We start from the raw sequence: 12,615 nt of genomic DNA, 5'->3' as shown, positions 1-12,615 counted from the left end.
GCAGGGCAGAGCGATGGCAGCAGCTGGGCTGCTTCCTCGATATTAATAGACATTCCCAAGGAAGTGGTGAGGAGTGAGCGGGTAGGCACTAAAAAAGGCCAGGCGAGTGCCGAGGGTGAAGCCTGGTCACAGGGCGCGTGGCGAGGCTACCTGGGGCCAGGGCAGCGGGTGCCAGGGTGGCCCGGGGGACGTCCCTCTGGGCTGCAGCCCAGTGGAATCGGGAGCCTGCATCTGGGGTACCAGGATACACGGGTGTCGGGGTATCAGGATGTCAGGATACTGGGGTGCCAGGCTATTGGGGTACCAGGGTATGGGGTATCAAGACCCTGGGGCCCCACAGTGCTGGGCACCTCAGTGCGGGCTCCTGTGGCCCCAGGGTGGGTACCAGGGGCTCGGTCCGACCAGGACATCTCGGCCAGGGGACAGCGGCAGCAGCCGGTGCGGCAGCGGGCGGGGGCTGCGGGCAGCGCCGGGCTGAGCCCTGACTCTGACCCAATCGTGCCGGGAGATGCCGGAGTGGCCTATCCCGATCCCGATCGTGCCGAACGGTGCCGGGAGGAGCCGACCCCGATCCCGATCCCGCCGGGCGGTGCCGCAGGGGCCGATCCCGATCCCGGCCGTGCCGGGCGGTGCCGGCTCCGCCGCCCCGATCCGGGTTCCCGGCGGAGGCGGAGCCGCGCAGGGAGGATCCCGGGACGAGCCGTGGCGGAGCGGCCATCGCTCGGCACCGCCTGGCTCGGCCCGGTCCGGCCCGGGGCAGCGCGAGCGGAGCGGTGCGGGGGCAGCAGCGGGGGGTGCCCCGGGGCCGGGCTGTCCCCGCGCGGGGCCGTGCCGCGGTGGGCAGCCCCCGGTCCCCCCGTGTCGGGGAGCCGGCCCGGACCCCCGGGCAGCGATGGCCGCTCGCATCCTGCACCGGCTGCGGCACGCGCTGGCCGGAGAGGGCGGCCGGGAGGAGCCGGCGGGAGGCGGCGGCGAGACCGAGGACTGCCCGGAGAGCTCGGAGCTGGAGGACGACACCGAGGGGCTGTCGACGCGCCTCAGCGGCACCCTGAGCTTCACCAGCCACGAGGACGAGGAGGAGGAGGAGGAGGAGGAGGAGGAGGACGGAGCTAGCGAGGAGCTGGAGGAGCCGCCGCAGGCGCAGGGAGCGGCAGCAGGCACGGAGGACGGAGGCAAGTGCTGGGGCGGTGAGCTGAGGGGACTGGGGTGACTCCGCTTCCCAGGGCAGCAGCACCCCGGGGGGACCCGTGCGATGGTGGGGTCCGGCAGCCCGGAGGTGTCGGGGGGCTGGCAGAGCCCTGTCCCCACGCTGGGCAATGACACCCCTCTCCCGGCACAGAGTGGGGCCCCGCGGCGGAGCGCCCCGGCGGCAGCCTGCTGACCCGGCAGCTGCAGGAGCTGTGGCGGAGGTCGCGGGGCAGCCTGGTACCACAGCGGCTGCTCTTCGAGGTCACCAGCGCCAGCGTGGTCAGCGAGCGCTCCTCCAAGTACGTGGTGAGTGAGCCCAGCATAGCTGGGCAGGCACAGGCTGGGTGTGGGTTTGGCTCTCCTCCGGGCCAGGGGTCCCATGGGGCTGGCGCTTATTTCTCTCTCTTTCCCCTTGCTGCTTGGATGGTGTTGGTGGCTCAGATGAGCCTCAGGTAACTATCTCTGGTGGGTGCTGTGGCTGTGGCAGCCCAGCCCACTCCCTCCTGCCCGGGCAAACCCCCCCGGCCCTTCTGTGGTCGCACACCCAGCTCTGCCAGCTCCCCCAGGAGCAGCGTGCCCGTGGCACTGCCTGACACCTGGCTCCCCCACAGCTCTACACCATCTACCTGATCCGCACCGGCCAGTTTGACAAGGCCCCTGCCACCATCGCCCGGCGCTACTCAGACTTCGAGCAGCTGAACCGCCGCCTGCGCTGCCGCTTCGGCTGTGACATGGCCGGCGTTGCCTTCCCCAGGAAGAGGCTGCGCCGGAACTTCACCGCCGAGACCATTGCCAAGCGGAGCCGAGCCTTCGAGCAGTTCCTGTCCCATTTGCACTCCATTGACGAGATCCGCCGCTCCCCTGAGTTCCTCGAGTTCTTCTTCCTGCCGGACCTGCGGGCCGCGCAGCGCCTCACCTGCACCGGCATGTACCGCGAGGCCCTGGCCACCTGGGCCAATGCCTACCGGCTGCAGGACCGGCTGGGGGTCTGCAGCTCCGGCCGCTTCCTCCTGACGTTGGCCGGGCTGGCCGTGTGCCACCAGGAGCTGGACCAGCTCGGCGAGGCCCACAGCTGCTGTGAGCAGGCGCTGCAGCTGCTGGAGGCCCAGGGCAGCCACCCGCTGCTGGGGCCCTTCCTGCAGGCCCACATCCACCTGGCCTGGAAGGTGGGCAAGGACAAGCGGCGCTCGGAAGCCCGGCTGCAGGACCTGCGGGAGGCTGGGCTGCCCCTGCAGCAGCAGCCCTCCCTGAAGGAGTGCCTGATCAAGGAGCCTCTGGAGTGAAGCAGCCTGTGCCTCCATGGGCAGGAGGGCAGGGGCTGCAGGGGACTCGTACCCATGGTGGCGGGGAGCAGGGCGCTGCTGTGAGTGGGGATGTGGCAGGGGGCAGTGCCACACTCCCATGGCAGCATGGCCCGTGCCTGGAGCTGCCTCCTAAATGCACTTTCTCTGTGGTTAGTCTGTCCGGTGGGACTGGGGGCTCATAGGGGTTCATGGAGGTCCACTGCCCACAGTGACGTTGCTGGAGCCACTCCCCCTCTGTGGGGGATCCTGGAGTGGCTGGGACTTTAGCTGGGACATACTGGCACCGCACAAGGGAACGGGAAGGCTTCTGGCAGGGTTTGGGGCTCTTGCCGGGAACTTCCCATAAAACTTATATAATAAAAAGGACTTTATTAAATAAAGTCTTGGCAGGAAGAAGACCAAAGTGCTTGCTGTGTCTGTTCCACCCCATGCCCCCAGGGCATCATCAGTGGGACGCCTCAAGCCTCCATATGGAGGTGGGAGCTGCCTCATCCCATTTCCCTGGCTCCCAGCTGGGCCCAAGCCTGAGCCCAGCCCTGGGGAGGAGCCTAAGGGCAAGCAGAAGCAGCAACTGAGGCACCAGGGCACACGAGCAGGGCAGGAGAAGCGAGAAAGGGAAGCAACGTGTGCCACAGCAGCACATGTGGCACAGGTTCCCCTCCTGTGGCTCAGCTTGTGGCGGGGGCAGAGCTGGTCCCCCATTACCCCACTGCTGCCTGCTCTTGGGCAAGCACAGTCACAGATCCAAGGGGACAAACTCTAGGGACAGAGTCCAGCTCTTCACCCAACAGCTTTATTTTAAGGTGGCTGATGGCAGCATGTGGTTACACACTGTGCAGCAGCCAGTTGGTCACACTGATGCTCTGTGGGTCACCGTCTGTCGCAGACACCTCTGGCACTTGGACTCCACACTGGGCTGGATACAGCCCAGTCTCCTTCCTGCTGCTGTCCAGGTCCTGTCTTGATCCCAGGGTCCTTCGCTTGGTATGCTTGAGCCCCAGCTTGTGGGGGCTCCTCAGCTAGAGCTTGCTCTGGTTTGGTCTCTGTTCCACCCTGATGACTCCTTCTTGCGCACAGGTGACAGCCAGGACCCCGTCCCTGCGCCACAGCCGTCCCTGCACCAGGCCCCGGCACCCGCCTGCACAGAGGAGCTGTCAGAGTGCAGCCACCACCTCCAGGATGGGTAGGGTAGGAGAAGTGAGAAGGGGAAGCAACGTGTGCCAGAGTAGCGCCTTCCCCTCCCGCATCCCAGCCTGCTGCAGGGACAGGCTGGCCTTGGCCTTGTGGATCCCCAGGGGACACAGCAAGGACTCACCAGCCCAGGGGCTCTCGCACTCATAGAGCATCCAGTGGTCAGCTCGGAAGGGTGCGTGGAACCACATGGAATGGTCAAGGGACACCATGAACTTGATGTGGTACTGCCGGTGCGGGAGCAGGGCCGTGCCCAGGAAAGCGTAGTCGGAGATGTAGGCGGCCACACAGCAGTGCACCTTCATGTCCGTCTCCCCTGCAGAGCAACCAGCACTGCCCGTCCCGTGGGTGCCCATGGGACACATCTGGGGCACAAAGCTCCACTGCCCCAGGGACAGCTGCTGGCCAAGCACAGCTGAGATTCTTCCAGACCAGCTCCCCTTGCCCCCCAGCACAGCTCAGGGCATCACCTCACGCTCCTCACCCACACCTGCATTTCAGCCTTGAAATGCCCAGGCTTCCCCACAGGCTGGGGCGCTGGCAGCCCCCAAATCACAGCCCTCCCAGCCCATTCTGCCGTGACAGTGCTCCATAGTGTGAGGTGGAGTCTGAGCCCTCGGCCCAGGAGGCACTTGGGCCACCTTCCCAGCAGGACCCACCTATGTAGCCTCGTGCTCGCACCCAGAAGAGCTGCTTTGGCTCCTGTGGCTCTGAGCTGAACATATCTGGTGGGTTCACAGGTTTAATATCAATTGGCACATCTTCGGCTTGGATCTTGTTGAGATGTTTCCTGTATCTCTCAGCCAGGTTAGGATTCCTGCAGCATGGAGAAACGAGGTTAATGCCAGGCAGGCAGAGGCATGTCCTGCTAGCAGCAGCTCCAGCCCACAGACCCAGGGGCACATAGAGAGAGGAGGGGCACGGCTCCTGTCCTGTCCTGCCCCTCTGCTCCCCTCCCAGGCATGTTTGGAAACTCCTCAGGCAGCCACCACAATCCTCCTCCACACCTCCCTCTGTACCAGCCGCAAAGAAGGGTGTCCCCAACATGCCCCTTCCTCCCCACTCACTGCAGGAACTTCTGGATGAGCTCCTCCTGTGTCAGCAGCTCCTCGGGGAGTGGCACGGTGGGCATGGTGAACTGGTGCTGCACTGGGCTCCCCTGGGAGAGCTGGAAGGAGGCCTGGCAGGTGAAGATCGGCTTTCCATGCTGGATGGCCTTCACGGAGCGAACAGAGAAGCTCTTCCCTGTACGAGTCCTCTCCACCTCGTACAGCACCGGCACCTTGGGGTCCCCTGGGACAGCACAGCGACATTCTGCCGCCGGGCCACGGAAGGGACCTGCCCTGCAGGGGCCGAGCCCGGCGGTGCCACCCGCACCCTCCCTGCCGGGATGGGGCCGGCATGGGGCGCCTGCTCACCCTGCGGGCTCCCCCAGCCTCCGGACCACCGCCCGGCCCCGGCGCCCCCCGAGCCGCGGATCCGCACCTGCCCGCACGAAGTAGCAGTGCAGCGAGTGCACCTGCTCGTCGCGGCTCACGGCGCGGGCGGCCGCCACCAGCGCCTGCCCCACGATCTGCCCGCCGAAGAGGCGCTGCGTGGCGGGCACCCAGTGGTGCCGGCCCCTGCGGGGAGAAGGCGGTGGCGGCGGTGAGCGGCGGCGGCAGCGGCAGCGTGTGGAGAGGCCGCCCCGGTCCCGCCGGCCCGGCGCCTCCGCGCAGCGCACCTGAAGAGGTCGACCTCCAGCCGCTCCAAGTTCAGCACGCTGGTGATCAGCACGCTGCGCAGGTCCCCGGGAGGCGGCGGCGGCCGCCCCGACCCCGCGGCGGCCCCTCCGGTGCCGCCCGGAGCCTCCATCGCCCCCGAGACCGGCGGCCCCGACGGCGGCAACTTCCGCCCGCCCACGCGGCGCGGACCGCCAGATGATTGGATGGCAGAGCTGTCAGTCGGAGGCGGGGCAGGATGCTCTGTGCTGGTTGGCTCGCCTCCTGTCAATCCGGAGAGAACGGCGCTGAATGGCCGCGATCAGGGCGTGGGCGGTGCCCCAGGGTTTAACGGCGGCGGATGGTCGGAACGCGGAGGGACCGAGGGGGTCCCGCTGCGGAATTGGGCGCCCGGTTCCGCAGCTTCCGGGACTTCAAGGAGCGCTTCCGCGCCTACAAGCTGGAGGATGTGCACTGGGTGAGCCAGGACTGCCGGAGCTGCACCTGCTGCTGCCACCGCCGCTACCAACTGCCCTGCCGGCACATCCTGGCCGTGCTGCCGGAGCATGGGGGGCGCGTGGAGGGAGCTGTGCTATGCAGGCGCTGGCAGCGGCGGTACCGGCACCCCTCATCCCCCTGGGGGCAGCTTCCCGGGCCGTGCTGGGGGCTCGGCGGGCAGCGGGCCCGAGAGCAGGGAGGAGAGAGTCCATCGCTCAGCCTCGAGCTGACCAGCCTGCTGTTGAAGAGCAACGGGGAGCAGCTGAAGGAGCGCAGCTCCGCGCTGGCGGCAACCTGAGCTCGGTCACCGGGGGAGGCAGCCGGGCAGGAACGGTGCCGGAGAGCCGGACACACCGAGGAGCGGTGCGCTCCCGCTGCGATGCGCGGCGGCCGCTCCGGGCGGCGCCCGAGCGCTCCTGTCCCGCCGCGGCGGGCGGGGTCGGGTCCTACCGCGGTGATGACGCTCCGCGCGGTGACTGGCGGAGCGGGACACGGACCGGGACACGGACCGGAGCGCGCTGCAATGTCCCTGCCGGTAGCGGCGGCCCCGGCGGGACCCGCACTACCGGCCCAAGTCGCGCTGGTGATGGCGCAGCCCCCACCCTGTTCCACCTCTGCAAGCGGCTGCAGCAGCTGGGCTTGGAGCACCACACCGAGTGCCTGGCACCAGGAAAGCCGTAGGTGCGGGCATCAAGATCAGCGGCGGGAGCTGTTCGCCTTCCAGAGGGACCTCGTCACGCCGGACTTGCTGCCTCAGCTCCACCTTCACTGGCTGCTCGGTGATGGGATCTGGGTTGCGCACAGGGAGGGCAGCTGAGGGGAGAGCAGCGGCTGCTTCATGCAGCTGGAGGTTGTCATCCCGGGGTTAAGCCAGGTTTTCAGTAGTGGGTTCTCTCTGGAGAGATGCATCACCACCTTGGCCCAGCACTATGAGCCCTCTGCTCCCCCTCATGAGAATGCTGAAGACCACAATGAGGTCTCCCCTCAATCCCCACTTCTCCAGGCTAAAAAAACCAAGTTCCTTCAAACACTTCTCATAAGGCTTTCTCTCCAGACCCTTCACCATCCTTGTGGCCCTCCTTTGGATGCTCTCTAATAGCTTAGTGTCTTTTTTATATTGTGGTGCCCAAAACTGCAGACAGGATTCGAGGTGAGGCTGCACCAGTGAATATTAGAGCAGGACAAGTAGAGCAGGACAGTCACCTCCTTTGAGTAGCTGGCAATGCTTTGCCTTATGCACCCCAGGACACAGTTGGCCCTCCTGTCTACTAGAGCTCTGTTGACTCATATTCAAATTGCCATCAACCAGGACCCCCAGGTCCTTTCCCAGAGCGCTGCTCTCCAGCTTCTTGTTTCCCAGTCTATACACACAACCAGGGTTGCCCCATCCCACGTGCAGAATCTGGCACTTGCCCTTGTTAAACTTCGTATAGTTGGTGATTGCCCATCTCTGATTTGTCGAGGTCTCTCTGCAGGGCTTCCCTGCCTTGGAGGTAGTCAACAGCTCCTCCCAATTTGCTGTCATTGGCAAGTTTACTTAGTATTCCTTCCAATCCTGTGTCCAGGGCATTAATGATGTTGAAGAGAACTGGGCCAAGGATGGAGCCCTGCAGAACCCCACTAGTGACCAGATACCAACCTGATGTCAATCACTACAAGTGTTTATGCCTGACCTGTGAACAAGTTGCTCACCCATCGCATAATATGGTTATCCAGCTGTGGGCTGGACATCTTGTCCAGAAGAATCCTGTGAGAGACAGTATCAAAAGCTTTGCTGATGTCCAAAAAGACTACATCTACTGGCTTTCCTAGGTGAACTAGGTGAGTTACCCTGTTGTTGAAGGGAATCAGGTTCAACAAGCAGGACTTCCCCCTCCTGAAGTCATGTTGGCTGTGACCAATGTCAAAAATACCTTGTGCTCCAGGTGTTTTTTGATACCTCCCAGAATAATCTTTTCTATGATTTTACCAGGTACTGAAGTGAGGCTGACAATCCTGTAGTTTCTGGGGTCCTCCTTCTTGCCCTTCTTAAAAATCATGACAACGTTCACCAGCTTCCAGTCAGCTGAGATCTCTCCAGATTTCCAGGACTGCTCAAAAATCATCGAGAGAGGCTTTGCAATGACATCAGCTAGTTCTTTGAGGATTCTCAGATGAATCCCATCAGGCCCCATAATAACATGTGACAAAATTATTTCATCTGTGGCCAGCACCCACAGGTCCTTGCATCATCCAGCTGTGGGGTGTTGTGCAACAGAGCCAATAAATCAGCCTTGTGCTGTTTGGGAGCTGTGTCTGTCCCTGCGCCAGCTGCAGATGCCCCTCCCTGGCCAGGGGATGGGGTGCCAGGCATCAGGCAGTGCTGTTTGGTGGTCGTGTGCCACCGCAGTGCCCTGGGTGGTGGGAAGTGGCAATCCCACTGTGCTGCAGCCCCACTTCGGAGAAGGGGAGTGGTTTATCTGGTTTCAGCAGCTGCTCTCAATTCCTCAAGAAAGAGGAACCCACCCCTGTGTGCAGGGGTCACTGCCGGGCAGATAACGCTGGGGGAGGTGGGGAGCAAAGGCTACATGGCTGGGGGAGGGAAAACAGCCCAGAGAGCAAATGCCTGGCCCATGGCTGCTGCTCTGGGGTGGGTGAGGTCCCTGGCCCTCTTGCAGCCAGGGCAGCTCCAGCAGCTTTCAGCCTGTTGGTGGGACATGGCAGGGAATGTCAGAGACCTCGCTCCCGTTGCATGGCTTGGTCATGATCCATGTTTTCCCTGATCAGCGCTCCCTTCATTAACACTTTGGTGTTGATGGAGTCGGCCGTCACTGCGGGCTGGGGATTTCCTTTGAGACAGAGTTTTGTAACATGATCTGATACTATCGAGTCTCTGACTAAATATAGCATCATGTTTCCTAAAACACCTTTCTGTAAGCTTAGAGCTGCTTGTTTCTCCCCTTGGCCATGCTGTGGAAGAGGCCTGGAAGGCTCTGCCAGCCCCCTCACCGTCTCTCTGGCACCTCTGGGTAGCCCTCTGGTTTTTGGAGGGCTCTTCCCCACCCTGCCTGTTGCTCTGCACAACTCCTACCCTGCCTCCCCTCTCCAGCCCAGCACAGGCGCTGCTGGATCCTGGCTGCCATCCCCACCAGCCAGTGGATGAGGAGTCTGGCTGAGGGCACAGAGCCAAGGAGTGCTGGGCTCCACTCCCCAGGCAGGGAGGCGGGATGGCTGGGCCCTGCACAGGGTCACCGTGACTGGCTCTGTGGCCACAGGCACGTGCCCAAGAAACGGCTGCTGCCAGCACTGCTCTCTGGGTGCTCCAGCGTCCGCCCCCATCCCCCTCCTAGCTGAGCACACAGGAAATAACTCATCGCTCTCAGGGTAAACATATTTCCCAAGAGTGAAACTGCCCAGCCAGGATGAGCGTCTGGCTGTAATTTACCTCCACGTGAGTGCCCTCCCACGCTCCACCCACCCCAGCGCTCACTCTGATCCACCAAGGCAATCCCAGCATCATTCCAGAGCTACGGACAAGTCCCGAGCCCCATAGGGCTGTGTGTGGCCTGTGCTCCTTTCCTTGCTGCCGGGGGAACTGCTCCCACAAGTGGCTGCTGAAGCACAGGAGGTCTCAGCGCCCCAAGCCTCCTTTGACAGACTCTTGTCTGGAAGTGCTTTATTGCTCTCTCTGAACCACATCAGCTCCCTGCCCACACTTTGGCCCTGCAGCACCATCCCTGTGTGGAAAATCCCAACACCATGCTGGCTGTTCTCATGTTGGCCCTTTGGCAGCACATACCGGGGCGAGGGGGCAACAAAGGGCATGGATCCTACCAGGCAGCCATCACTGGGGGCCTGCTGGCAGTGGGGGCAGCCCAGCTGTGCCCTCAACACCTCACTCATGTTGGCAGAAGTTCTTGAGCAGTTGGGGCAGATCCAGGCCCTCGATAGCCAGGCGGTGCACGATGTGCTTCTGGATGACCAGCCGGCACAGCGTCTGCAGGGAGGGAACTGGAAGAGAACAGAGAGAGCAGCTGAGCTGGGCGAGTCAGTGGTGAGGCTAAGCACAGAGGGGTGTAGGAGCTGGCCTGGGCCTCCTCAGAGGTACTGGAGTTAAGGGCAGTGGTGGGGTGACTTTGTTCTGCAGCATCATCCTGCCCCAGGCTTGAGCCAGCTGTGCAGGACCTGGTGCCAGGCTGCTCCCCCAGGGCTGGGAGCTTAAGGGCCCCAGGCAGCAAAGCTCTTCCCATTAATAGGAGGAAGGCTGGGAAACAGTTATGCTCCCAAGCTGTGCATGACCGTGGCTTGTTTGCATTTCTTTCTCTGGCGGCTTCCCTGCAGTTCCCTTACATCCCACTCCCTTGGTCTGCTTCCACTGGCACCAGCACCAGGCTGGCAGGTGGGTACCAACTGGCCAGGGCTGCACTGCCTGCAGAGACAGTGACCACTGTGCCTTTGGGACAGACCACCATCAGCCATTGCCGGGGTGCTTGCCCAGGCTCTGCCTGGCTCCTGCTCCTGCTCCTGTGACACGACACCCTGTGGGATTCCTCCTCCCAGAGCCTCAGGTGGCTCCGCAGCACAGGTGCCGTCTACTGTGGTCAACACTCTCCTCAGGTGTTAAACCATGGAGAATCCCAGCCTTGGGACAGAAGCAGCTGTCCTTGGCACAAAGAGGGAAGCAGTGGCTCCCTGTGGTGGGAGCAGCTGGTACCCTGGTGCTTGCTCTCATTCTTGCTCAGTCTCATCTGATCCTCAGCATCTGCTGATTTTTCCAGAGCTAATTAGCCCTCGTTAGCCTGGCCCCTCCCATCCAGCCAAGGGACACAGGATAATGCCCAGGCTCTGCCTGGCATCACGGGGTTTCTGCCCAGGGAACACCATGTCCCTGGCACCCAGCAGATGCGGAGGTGCAGTGTGTCATACTGGGGTGGGTGGCAGGCGTAGGTGGGTGTTTTGGTGCCAGGGCAGGACGTTGGTTGACTGCGGCTGCCACGTGGTGTGGGTAAGACTGGGCTCAGCAAAGCTTCACAGCCCTGGGGCAGCTCCAAACACCCACCCCCATTGCCTGACTCAGGAAGGGTGGCCAGCAGGGCTGCTGCAGGGGGGGGTCTCCCCTTGGCCCCAGCGCAGCCCCCATGGCAGAGATTTCAGCAGACACTGCCCATCAGCGGCACTGTGGGTCTCACCTGTGCTATACAGGAGCCACGGGCTCTCCTGTGCCCTGCACCCCATGTCCCTCTGACCAGAGTCACACTCTGACATTCCCACTCTTGGGGACTACGGGGTGACCCCACCAGAGCCCCCCCCGCTCCAGGCCAACGCAGCACATGCCGCAGGGATGGGGGCAGGTACCTACAGCCATAATCCACTGGGATAACCCGGACGCTCTTGGTGGAGGCAAAGACATCAACGACGGCGTAGAGCGGGCGGGCGGCGGGCAGGCCCCTGGCGCTCGGCCCCATGTCCTCGCCGTTGATGATGATGTGCATGTCGGCGGTGCCGTCGGGCTGCGGTGCGTACAGCACCCCGATGCGGCTGCGCCGGGCGGTCGCGGGCAGCACGTTCATCTTGTACAGGTCGTCCAGGATGTGGCTGTAGCGGCCGGGCCGGCTGCGCCCCACCAGGGTGTCGCGGGGGATCCGCACCCGCTCGATCAGCAGGAAGGGCTCCCAGGGCGGGCCCCGCTCCCGTGCCTCCTCCCCATCCACCACCACGCGGTTGTGGCTCCGGGTGATGGCGAACACCCAGGTGTCCCCCATGTTGACCAGGTCCGGCAGTGAGTACTCAGGCACCACCTCCAGGCTCTGGGGGTCGTGGGCCGTCAGCCCCACGCGCAAGTGCCCGCACCAGCCCAGCTCCTTCTCCTCAATCTCCACCAGGAAGATCTGCCCAGGTGCCAGTGGCTCCTGGCTGAAGCAAAGCCCGTTGGCGAAGCTCTCCACCCGCGTGGCCAGTGTGCGCGAGGCGTCCAGGCGGACATTGGTGCCGTGGACGTGGTGGAAGCGCGCAGCGAGCCGGCACCGGGCAGCCATCACCAGCAATGCTATTTTTAGCTGTCCCTGTCACAGCTGCTGTGAGGTGGTGACAGCCTGTCCGGGAGGGACAACCAGAGGGCTCAGGAGGATCCTAGTGGTGCAGGGGAAGGAGTGGGGGGGGGACCCTGCAGTTGCTGGGGCGGAACCGGGCCCAATCCAGCACACAGAGACTTCACACAGTGCCTGCCCAGTACTGCCACCTGGGCCGGGGTGCCTGGCTGTGCCTGTGATGGTCGGCAGGGACTGGTGGTGCTGGTTGTACATGGCTGTACCCAGTGGTACCTGGCAGTGCCTGGTGGTGCTGGCTGTACCCAGTAGTACCTGGTGGTGCCCAGCGGTACCAGCTATACTCAGCAGTGCTCGGTGGTGCCGGCTGTACACAGCGATGACTGGCAGTGCCTGGTGATGCCCAGCTGTACCCAGCAGTGCTGGGTGGCGCCCAGCTGTGTCGGGTGGTACCCATCGGTACCGGCCATACCCAGCAGTGCCCGGTACCCAGCGGTGCTGGGTGACACCCGACTGTAACGGGTGGTGCCCGGTTGTGTCCACCCCGCCGCCGGCTGCTCCCGTTGTGATGCGGGGGCTCCACCGCTCCCCCCCACCTCGCCATCCCCCGGTCCCGGTCCCGGGGCCGGTCCGGGGCCGCTCCCACGTGCGCGGGCGGCGGCGGGGCGGGTCCGGCCGCCCCCGGGGCGCTGATTGGCCGCCGCCGGGCCC

The 12,615-nt window shown here is 63.8% G+C and overlaps 3 protein-coding genes and 1 long non-coding RNA gene across 4 annotated transcripts; 2 read left to right on the top strand and 2 right to left on the bottom strand.

Annotated features, from left to right (window-relative positions):
* Positions 1-77: 77 nt before the first annotated feature.
* Positions 78-2,895, top strand: SNX21 (sorting nexin family member 21). Its single transcript, XM_064673756.1, has 3 exons — positions 78-1,172; positions 1,340-1,494; positions 1,800-2,895. The coding sequence occupies exons 1-3, from the start codon at positions 509-511 to the stop codon at positions 2,469-2,471; spliced, it is 1,491 nt and encodes a 496-aa protein (XP_064529826.1). The 5' UTR covers positions 78-508; the 3' UTR covers positions 2,472-2,895.
* A 374-nt stretch (positions 2,896-3,269) lies between these two features.
* On the bottom strand, positions 3,270-5,571 carry ACOT8 (acyl-CoA thioesterase 8). Its single transcript, XM_064673762.1, has 6 exons — positions 5,407-5,571; positions 5,169-5,305; positions 4,751-4,976; positions 4,343-4,500; positions 3,808-3,999; positions 3,270-3,630 (listed from the first exon to the last, which is right to left on the bottom strand). Exons 1-6 carry the CDS (start codon positions 5,535-5,537, stop codon positions 3,512-3,514), a joined length of 963 nt encoding a protein of 320 aa, XP_064529832.1. The 5' UTR covers positions 5,538-5,571; the 3' UTR covers positions 3,270-3,511.
* A 114-nt stretch (positions 5,572-5,685) lies between these two features.
* On the top strand, positions 5,686-8,786 carry LOC135423489 (uncharacterized). Its single transcript, XR_010434823.1, has 2 exons — positions 5,686-5,861; positions 7,447-8,786. It is a non-coding gene; the product is annotated as an uncharacterized LOC135423489 (long non-coding RNA).
* A 735-nt stretch (positions 8,787-9,521) lies between these two features.
* Positions 9,522-12,551, bottom strand: NEURL2 (neuralized E3 ubiquitin protein ligase 2). The gene is made up of 2 exons (XM_064673763.1): positions 11,220-12,551; positions 9,522-9,871 (listed from the first exon to the last, which is right to left on the bottom strand). The coding sequence occupies exons 1-2, from the start codon at positions 11,893-11,895 to the stop codon at positions 9,756-9,758; spliced, it is 792 nt and encodes a 263-aa protein (XP_064529833.1). The 5' UTR covers positions 11,896-12,551; the 3' UTR covers positions 9,522-9,755.
* Positions 12,552-12,615: the final 64 nt, after the last annotated feature.

Source organism: Pseudopipra pipra, chromosome 17 (genome assembly GCF_036250125.1).
Source record: "Pseudopipra pipra isolate bDixPip1 chromosome 17, bDixPip1.hap1, whole genome shotgun sequence".
Taxonomy (NCBI): Eukaryota; Metazoa; Chordata; class Aves; order Passeriformes; family Pipridae; genus Pseudopipra; species Pseudopipra pipra.
Note: the sequence above shows the minus strand (reverse complement) of the source record. Positions and strands in the feature narration are given on the sequence as shown.

What these genes read in the sequence shown, in the direction of transcription:
- NEURL2 (XM_064673763.1), bottom strand. Translation starts at nt 11,895, where the DNA reads ATGGCTGCCCGGTGCCGGCTCGCTGCGCGCTTCCACCACGTCCACGGC. An exon ending in TATCCCAGTGGATTATGGCT is followed by an intron (nt 9,872 to 11,219) that starts GTAGGTACCTGC and finishes GTTCTCTTCCAG; the next exon opens with TTCCCTCCCTGCAGACGCTG.
- SNX21 (XM_064673756.1), top strand. Translation starts at nt 509, where the DNA reads ATGCCGGAGTGGCCTATCCCGATCCCGATCGTGCCGAACGGTGCCGGG. An exon ending in AGCAGGCACGGAGGACGGAG is followed by an intron (nt 1,173 to 1,339) that starts GCAAGTGCTGGG and finishes CTCCCGGCACAG; the next exon opens with AGTGGGGCCCCGCGGCGGAG. An exon ending in AGCGCTCCTCCAAGTACGTG is followed by an intron (nt 1,495 to 1,799) that starts GTGAGTGAGCCC and finishes GCTCCCCCACAG; the next exon opens with CTCTACACCATCTACCTGAT.
- ACOT8 (XM_064673762.1), bottom strand. Translation starts at nt 5,537, where the DNA reads ATGGAGGCTCCGGGCGGCACCGGAGGGGCCGCCGCGGGGTCGGGGCGG. An exon ending in CTCATCCAGAAGTTCCTGCA is followed by an intron (nt 4,501 to 4,750) that starts GTGAGTGGGGAG and finishes TCCATGCTGCAG; the next exon opens with GAATCCTAACCTGGCTGAGA. An exon ending in GCGAGCACGAGGCTACATAG is followed by an intron (nt 4,000 to 4,342) that starts GTGGGTCCTGCT and finishes GTTGCTCTGCAG; the next exon opens with GGGAGACGGACATGAAGGTG.